The 9389-nt window shown below is 45.0% G+C and overlaps 1 protein-coding gene across 1 annotated transcript; it reads left to right on the forward strand.

Moving 5' to 3' along the window:
- The first annotated feature begins 1748 nt into the window (after positions 1-1748).
- Positions 1749-7900, forward strand: LOC147880289 (ABC transporter G family member 11-like). Its single transcript, XM_087370474.1, has 12 exons — positions 1749-2603; positions 2726-2805; positions 3234-3523; positions 4967-5138; positions 5233-5355; positions 5482-5610; positions 5795-5989; positions 6097-6183; positions 6307-6579; positions 6664-6771; positions 6863-7372; positions 7403-7900. Exons 1-11 carry the CDS (start codon positions 2249-2251, stop codon positions 7196-7198), a joined length of 2148 nt encoding a protein of 715 aa, XP_087226600.1. The 5' UTR covers positions 1749-2248; the 3' UTR covers positions 7199-7372; positions 7403-7900.
- Positions 7901-9389: the final 1489 nt, after the last annotated feature.

Below are 9389 nucleotides of genomic sequence, written 5' to 3' on the forward strand. Positions count from 1 at the left end.
AGTGATATGAAAGTATATCATGCATCCTTGCGCTGTTTTGGTGCTTTTTTATGAAGATATACCCACATGTTTTCGTGAATGTATTTTCATCTACATTTTCATGAATGTATGAGCAACTATGTTCCTTCTTGTAACATGTCCATTCACATTTCCATAACTTCAATATTATCTACAATTCCTTTAAAATAAAAAATGTAAAGTTTATGTGGATGGAGTTTTCAAAGGTCTTGTTGACAAGTGTAAAATTTTATTGTGGTTAAGTGCTCAAATTTCCCTTCTTATACGGGCAAATCATAAAATCTAAAGTTTCTGATGACCAGGCTGATCCAAAAACCTACAAACTTTGAGATTTCAGGTTTCTCATTTGCAACCGAAAACATTTTTGCGGAACAATGGGGCAAACCCATGAGTACCACTCCACATGTGACGACTCCTACCACGTTGCCTTGTCTACCTAAGCTGTCACATGCAGTGAAATGCCCATTGCGATCCCTAACGTTTGATAACGGAGATCGCTATTTAGTCGAGTCAAAAACTTGCACTAGGCTTTGGGGAGGTTTCCTGCCGGTTTCTCCCCGGACCTACCATCATTGCAATTTGCCACTGCCATTTTCTTAGCGACACGTGCGCAGGTTTGGACGTAGCTGTGCTGCTGTGGTTTGAACTTTTGAAGGTGTTTTGAAGTTTAAAATTTCAAGGAAATAATCACGTGTAAGTACTTATATTTGCCCATCGCCCTTGTTCTGTGTAGGCTTGAGGGGGCATTGACGGTCGATTAAAGAAAAGGTACTGACGACAGTTATTGCGAAAGAACTTGTGTTCGAGAAGTCTTGGTAAACCGCAGAGATGGGTACTGGGAGCTGTTGGAGTATAAAGGCACCGTATGACTGTATATACATATATATGGGAATCTGACATATGTGAATTCGCATCTGCAACAGACGGAAGGACGTAGATGCTATATTCGAAATGGCTTACCCAGTCTCAGCGTTTTCTGGACTACTTTTACGATTCACGAAGCTGTAGTAAATTGTAATGCTAAGTTCTAACATCACACGTTTGATAGTGTGGATTGAAAGCTTAATAAATTGGCAACTCTTGCCGCGCTGCTGCTGAATGGATAGGATAAGAAAAGCTCAATGTAATCCACTCCCAGTGGCCTCCCAGCGGAAGTGCGAACCGCTGTGCTCTAGAGACCCTCGTTAGGGGAGCTAAAAAGGTTCGCAGTACGTAGAGGGGAGCTAAAGGGGTGTGAGAGAGTCGTTGGGCTGTTTTAATGGTGTGCAGGGGGAGAAAAGGGTGGTCTGTGAATTTCCAAGGGGGGTTATAACGTGAGGAACAGGGGGAGGAAAAGAGACGGAGGGAGCATTTAATAGGGAGCGAGTGGTGGAGGGTGGCTACGGTCAAGAGGTACGATAATAAGGAGAAAGAGAGAAAGACAGAAGTGTAGCTGCAGAAGCTGCTGCAGCTGATATCAGACAAGCTAGAGCGAGAAAGGTGGGATCAGACTATCATGGTAGTGTTGGTTTTGCAGCAGTTGTAATTGCATAGAATGCAGCATCTATCAACCATGGCCATTGCAGGCCAGCAACCTTCCCTCCCAGCTCCTATTGGCGAAGCATTTGCAATTGCATGAAGTGCAGCATCCATCAACCATGGCCGTTTGCAGGCCAGCAACCTCCAAAGCAGGTGTAACCTTCAATGCGCTTGGTGGATTGTGCTCAGCTGCTCCCATCTACCCTTCGCCCTTCCATCAAGCCGCCATCCCTTCATGCTCCCTCTCTCCTCATCTACCCCCCCCGCTCTACCGTCTCTCCTCAGCCCAATCTGCCTTGCCCCGCACGCCAAGCTCCGCATCCCCATCTTCACCTTCTCATCCTCCCCTCTACGTCTCTCCATCTCCATTGCTAATAACAGATGCCGCAGCAGTGGCTGGGCGTACACGCTTGCGCCAGCATCGATTTTGTAGCTTTATCTTCTCGCAGCAGTTTTCAGTGAAGTTGTGGTTCCAGCAATATATTTGTGTCTCTCTCCTGTGAATCGGTGTCTTTGTCAAAGACTTCTTTCTCATAAATCACTTGAGCCCTTGTGGAAGGCTGCCATTTCTTACTGATCTATAGCCTCAGGTTCGATCTCCTTGAATTCTTCAAATCTCGTGCAATGCGGAGCACAGTCCAGCGCGTTTGAGAGGCCACTTGCACCGCTCGGCTCTTTGGAGAAGCAGTTTTGAGTTGTGCGAGCTTTCGATATGGGGAGCACAAATCGTCCACCTTCCAATATCTACAGCTTGAACGTCCAAGCTGGAGTACAATATGGTGCCCATACTTCGGTGAACATTGCAGAGACGTCGAAGGTCGGCGGGCTACAGGGAAATCTGAGCCCGTTGAGCGAGAGCCTATGGAAGATTTCCACCGATACGAAAAACATTGGCGACGTTTCAGCCTCGTTGACATGGAGGGACTTAACGGTGAAGGTGTTGAATCACAAAGGAGAGTCGCAGACTGTGCTACAGAACCTAACCGGCTATGCGGAGCCTGGACATTTCATGGCGATCATGGGGCCTTCTGGGTCAGGGAAATCGACTCTGCTCGATAGTCTCGCAGGTACGCAAGTCTGAAGCCATGCAGAGCCTGGTACTTTGGAAGGTAGCATCAAGACATGGACTGCTTAACATCTTGCGGGAGTCTTTCGATCATCGTACTGACGGTGATTCTACGCGTTGCAGGGAGATTGGCAGCGAACACCACACAGACAGGGGAGGTGTTGCTGAATGGAAGGAAGAGGAAGCTTTCTTATGGAACTGCGGTAAGACTTTACGGTTTGTTGGTCTGGGGAGACGGACGGGTGGCTGTCGATGTGTCTGCTTGCTTGACATGTTCTATCGATAGCTACGTCTCTTCATTTGCATGTTTGTTCGCCTGCATATCTGGGTAAGAAGGAAAAGGCTGGCGTCCTCGTGGCCATCGATTGCTATGGTTGCTCATACCTTGTACGAATCGACGGCTAAATTCATTTTTCCTGGATTCCTTCCCGAGTGGGGGGTTTGAGTCAGAAACGGTTGTCCGTCTGGCCAATTGTGGAGAGAGTGGTGAGTGCGATCTATGGCTATGGCCATGTTTCCTGATTTAAGGCCTTTTTGGCGAGGATAAGAAGGAGCGATGTGCGAAGAACGAGTGGCGATGTTTATATGGGTGATGCAAAAGTGATAAAAGGAGGTGTGTGGGGATGTGCAGGCGTATGTGACGCAGGAAGACAATCTAATCGGGACGCTGACGGTGCGCGAGAGCATAAGGTTCTCAGCGCAGCTACGTTTGCCGGACAAGATGACAAAGATGGAGAAGATGGCAATCGTGGAGAGTGCGATAGTGGAGATGGGTCTGCAGGACTGCGCTGATACTCCTGTGGGAAACTGGCATCTGAGAGGAATCAGTGGAGGAGAGAAAAGGAGGGTGAGCATCGCCATGGAAATGCTTATGAGACCTCGTCTCCTTTTCTTGGACGAACCTACAAGCGGCCTTGACAGGTAATATCCAAGGTTCCTGCAAAATTTGAGCTTAGCATCCAGTCTGTTTAACACTTCAAATTGGTTTAGCTTAGCATCCAACTTCAGATTAAGCTTAGTATCTAATTTTTTCACCTTCAAATTGGTTGCTTAGCTTAGCATCCAGTCTCTTCAAAACTTCAAATTGGTTGCTACGTTACAACTTCAAATTGGCTAGTTTGATTACCCTCAATAGTAAACTAACCAGCTAGGATTTTAGGCTTTTTGGTTACATTGAAATTTTACATTTTCTCCAGAGATTGCCATCCTACAAAAAAATTTCTGGTATTTCAATGATTATTTTGCTTAAGAATTTTGGGTGAAATTTTAAACTTTCATGAATGGAACAAAAAAGTGGACTCTACAAGTATATATCCAGGGTTGTAGGTAATCTTGTATTACGACCAATCAATTAAAATTTTAGGCTTTGTAGTTATATTGCTAGTTAAACTTAAATTTTCTCAAGTGATTGCCATTCATGACATGCCCAGCTTGTTTTGTCTTGAACACTCGTTTCAAAACGATGCAAACACTGTTTCATGTCTCCATCTCCTTATCGGGCTCAATTTGCCTCAAAAAACTCAACGAGTTTGATTGAAAGCTGCAAGAACTTTCAAGATTCACCTATTAACGCGACTTCTAAGATTTTAGTGCAATCCTTGGAGCTTGCTCTTCCGAGACCTCGAGACCAAGTGATGACATACCCAAGATAGCCCAATTTGGATGTTCATCATGATGGCGAAGTGAACAAAGGGGGTTTTAAAACTTTGAAATAATTAGTCTATCAATTATGCAAGAACTTCCAAGATTCACCTATCAACTGGTACTTCAAGATTTTAGTGCAGTCCTTGGACCTCATTTCTGGCCTTGCGATCAAGAGAGAACACATTAATCCTCATGGTAAAGTCATTAGGAGGGTTGTAAGACTTTGAAATAATAAGTCTATCAACTACTCGCAAGTTCAGGTTTTGAACCTGCGACCGACCTGCTTGGTCAGAGAGCAGAGTTCTAACCAGTAGCCCATTCGGCAGTTCATCGAAGAAGCCCTGCTTTCATTCACCTGATGTTCAATGATATAACAGAAATCAATCTAAAATCTTGCGATCGGTGCCACCTGTTCAATGATATAATAGAAATCAACCTAAAATCTCGCGATCAGCGCCACCTGTCCAATCTTCAGTGCTGCACGTCTACAGTTGAGTATCATAGCTGGCCTTGTAAGTTGTTAGCACGTGGCACTGAGGCATCTGCAGTTGGAATCTTAGAGAGAAATGGCATGATCTCTTCATGCTACTTACTAAATGGGGACTTTATAACTCCATTTTTTTTGTTTGTTTGAGGTCATCCAAGATTTGACTGTGGCTTTGCATTTTTGAGGTGTGATCTCTTAGTGTTTGAACTTATCAGAAACTGTTCTGTTTGCAGTGCATCCGCTTTCTTCGTCACGCAAACCATCAGAAACCTCGCCCTTGATGGCCGCACTGTTATTGCTTCCATCCACCAGCCCAGTAGCGAGGTCTTCGAGCTCTTCGACAATCTCTACCTCCTCTCTGGTGGCAAGATCGTCTTCTTCGGCCTTGCCTCAGAAGCATGCAACGTAAAACATCCATTCCTTTTGTGCAGTTTTGCTCCATCCATCTCCAACCTGCATGATTCCATTCATGGTTTGTTGTTTTTGCCATTTCTTGCAGTTCTTTGCCTTTGCTGGCTTCCCTTGCCCAACGCTCAGGAACCCCTCCGATCACTTCCTCCGATGCATCAACTCCGATTTCGATCGAGTCAAGGCCACCTTGAAAGGATCATTCCGACTACGCGTGAGTTCTTCCGCATCTTCTGTCTTTGCATTCTGTAACTTACAGCTACAACTTCCGTACTTGCGTATCTACAGCAACAACGATAAGTTGGATTTCCAAATCACCAACAATGGCCTTTCTGTGCAGGAACACGAATCGTTCGACCCCCTCGACAGGCTCACCACCACGCAGGTCATCAACGTACTCCTCGAATCTTATCGGACATCGGAGTACGCCATGCAGGCATCTGCTAAAGTTTACGACATGTCTCAGATCGTAAGTTTGGACTTTGGTCTCTTGTGCAATTTGATCAATTGTCGGGACGTTTCTTCCTCCATTAGGCTTCTCGTGTTGTTCGTTACAGAATGAATTCGCTGTCAACGCACAGATTTTCGCATTAGCTTTGCACGTTTCCATACTATTTGAGTAGAGAGTACCAACTCGATCCCGATGTTTGCAGAAAGGTTCCATCCTGGAGTCCAGCGGCAGCCAGGCCAGCTTCTGGATGCAGATGATCACTCTTACCCGCAGGTCGTTTACCAACATGTGGAGAGACGTAGGCTACTACTGGCTTCGCCTCGTGATCTACATTTTCGTCAGCCTCTGTGTCGGCACTATCTACTACAACGTTGGTACCAGCTACAATGCCATTCTGGTGAGTTCAGCTGGCATGGGTTCGACATGGATGATTGCCTCTTCGCGGAGCGGTTGGCCAATGACACTTACTCACTTCAACAATCTTGATGCGCAATGGTTTCACAGGCTCGAGGATCGTGCGGCTCTTTCATTTTTGGGTTCGTGACCTTCATGTCCATCGGAGGGTTTCCGTCTTTCGTCGAAGATATGAAGGTGATGACAATGTTTGCTAGTCTTGTCTGTTCCTTCTGCTGCTGTCATGTTTCTAAGATCAAATTCTTCCACTCCGTAGTCGTGTTCTGAGATCAAATTCTTTCACTCCGTCGGCGTTCGCAGGTGTTCCAGCGAGAACGGTTGAACGGGCACTACGGGGTTGTGGCCTTTGTTGTAGGGAACACACTATCTTCAATGCCTTTCTTGCTGCTAATTGCAGTGGCCTCTTCCTCAATCTGCTACTTTATGGTTCGTCTGCATCCCGGTTTTGTTCACTTCTTGTACTTCACACTGGGATTGTACGCGAGCGTGATGGTGGTCGAAGGTATGATGATGGCCATAGCAAGCGTTGTGCCCAATTTCTTGATGGGAATCATCACGGGAGCTGGGATTCAGGTCGTCTCTCTATTCTATTCTTAAATTTCAAAGCTTTACACTTAGCACCTTCCCAGCTAAAGGCTTTGGAATTTCTGTCTGCAGGGGATTTTCATGCTTGTAGCTGGATACTTTCGTTTGCCTGGAGACATCCCTAAACCGGTTTGGAAATATCCGGTGTCATTCCTCAGCTTTGATTTTTGGGCGCTGCAGGTTTGCTCTGTTTAAATGGCCTCTTTTGCTAAGCTTCCCCGAATGATTGATAGTTCAGTTTTTTAAAACTCTCGTTCTTTGATTTTAACAGGGTCAATACCAGAATGATCTTCTGGGCATGGAATTTGATAACCAATCCCCGTTCCTTCCAAAGATTACTGGGGAATATCTTGTCAAGGAGGTCTTCGAGATAGATACGAATCGATCCAAATGGTGGGATCTTTCTGTAATCTTCAGCATGGTGATCATATATCGGTTGATCTTCCTTTCGATGATCAAGATAAAAGAGAACATTTCTCCTTGGGTACGTGGAAAGCTAGCGCAGCGTTCACTGAACCGAAAAAAGTCTGCGGTGTATAATACGGCAAAACAAGCTCCCATGTCACCTTTCAGAGACTCTGATCCTATGATGGTACGGCGGATGTGATAAGATAAGAGAGTTTAAGCTTTCACACACGTACAAGTTATGAGGCTTGATTCCAGTTGTAAGATAGTCATTTGCCCGTTAGGGTAGAAAGTTTTCTTATTCTACCTATACTCTACTTCGAAGGAGCCAGGCGACAGGATAGTCGAGAAGGTGGCAGGCGAGAGGACAATCAAGGTGGCTTATGCAGGCGAGAGGACAATCAAGGTGGCTTATGCCTCTACAGGAAGAAGATAGGCTGCAGTTGCTTCGGCAGGTCTTTCTTTCATAGGTGCCTAGAACAGCCCTGCTGTTCCCTACAATTTTACACTTTTACTGGGGTTTTCTGAGCATGAACATGGGTCTTGAACTGATTCTGCTTTGCAAATTCTCACGCATGAGCGTCAGTTTAGGGTAGTAATTTGTTTGAACTCCACCCCGCCAAAATCTGCTGAAGACACCCTCCTTTGGCCTTACCGATTGACAATGCAAGGGTGTCGAAAGCTCGTATGCAGTTGCGTCTGCCATTTGGATTCGAAACTTAATCGTGCAAGTGCCAGGAATGCCGTGCAATTCTATCCGCATTGTGATTCATCAGCTGTCACGCTGTTTCTAGCTTACTTCGGAGTTAGTTCAAACTCCCTTCAATTATTTTTTTAAAGACACCCTGACAGCTTATTTATCTTCATGAACTCCATGCATATCTACCTCATTAAATGATGAATGTGGCTGATTTCTTTTCAGCCCGCGAAAATAGTGCTCATAAACTATTATTTACTATCAATCAATATGTTAAAGCGAAAGACAAATGAACGGTATTTGCCACAAGGTCTAATTGTGGAAAGAGATAAGAATGTCTATGCGTGAGAGAGATTTTTTATTTGGGGGAAAATGGGGCATGGCTGTGTGTTAGGGAAGAGGGATCGAGCTCGCTCAACGCTGTGGAGCTCCCGACCTTTGGAAAAGGTTAATTGCTTCTTGGCCACCTTCCAGTGCAAGTCTGCTGTCTGTTATTCGTCTTTGAAAGAGAGAGAGAGAGAGAGAGAGAGAGTTGGACGTCCTCAGTGTAAAAGCCCTTTCGAGTTTGCATGATCACAAGCTGAATAGTCAGTCGTCGGTAGAGGGGGTAGTACAAGTGCATCTTGGTTTAAAGGGAGTTGCAGTTTGCCCTGTAGAAAAATGTGATGATTTTTGAAAACTGGACGAGGCTTCGTTAAATATTAAATCCTAAATTACATCAATTGTGATAGGGTGCATGAAGTGGAAAGTGCCACTGAGTATGGAAATTTAGAGAGACCATGCTTACGATCTCCTCAGCAAGTTTGCAGTCACGGAAGCAACACAGTTTACTCGCTTCCTTATTGTTGGCCTGTCTCCCCTAGATAAGGCTTTCTGCGTAAAAGTACTAGCATGCAGTATACGTGAGTCTTGATAACATGGAGTGGAACATGTGCATGGATCGTCAGCAACTAAAAAACAAAAGGGAGCGACAATCAATATGTGGGTTCACTTTGAAAAAGTGTGCACATGTACCTTCAGCACACCAAAGAATGCCAAATAAGTGTTTGAATTCAATTGATTGTAGAGTGCACTATTCAGAAATTGAAATTGCCTTGCCACATAGCATTCAGTTTGCTGGCATTGAAATCAGATTACAATTGACGAAGTTACGCCCCAAATACCGAAAAATAGCTTTTGATTGGTGCATTGATTACCTGGATAACGATGCCCAAAACATGCTTTATAGTATCAACATCTTTTGAGATTCGGAGTGTGAAGTTGTGCTTTAATGTGGATTTTGATATACGCTACTTGCAAATGATGTCCTGCAAGCTCACTAGCAACATGATACTGCGAGTTGGAGAAGAGTGCAATGAGGGAGATTATAGCGTACGAGGAGGGAGTTGCAATTGCTGAGGTGACCTGTCACAGATTGTGGGTCATGAAGAGGAGGCATGTGCCTTAACCCATTTAATGTTATCTATGGTGGAAATGATAATGATATTATCTATGCCTTGAGGAATGTAGAGGTTGAAGTTTACCATCTCAATCGGTGGAGATGCATTTTGTTGGTGGAGATATGCATCATCTGCAGTGTTGTGACGGCTGAGTCGTTGGCATGCCTGGTAGCTGCGCTTATAGTAGTTGTTACAGGGCTTAAAGAGGGTTGATGCAATTTAGGCTGCCAAGACTAGCCAGTTACTACCTATCCATC

Source organism: Dipteris shenzhenensis, chromosome 32 (assembly GCF_047967505.1).
Source record: "Dipteris shenzhenensis isolate YYH24624 ecotype China chromosome 32, Dip_SZ_1.0, whole genome shotgun sequence".
NCBI classification, from domain to species: domain Eukaryota; kingdom Viridiplantae; phylum Streptophyta; class Polypodiopsida; order Gleicheniales; family Dipteridaceae; genus Dipteris; species Dipteris shenzhenensis.

What these genes read in the sequence shown, in the direction of transcription:
- LOC147880289 (XM_087370474.1), top strand. Translation starts at nt 2,249, where the DNA reads ATGGGGAGCACAAATCGTCCACCTTCCAATATCTACAGCTTGAACGTC. An exon ending in TCTGCTCGATAGTCTCGCAG is followed by an intron (nt 2,604 to 2,725) that starts GTACGCAAGTCT and finishes TACGCGTTGCAG; the next exon opens with GGAGATTGGCAGCGAACACC. An exon ending in AGCTTTCTTATGGAACTGCG is followed by an intron (nt 2,806 to 3,233) that starts GTAAGACTTTAC and finishes GGGGATGTGCAG; the next exon opens with GCGTATGTGACGCAGGAAGA.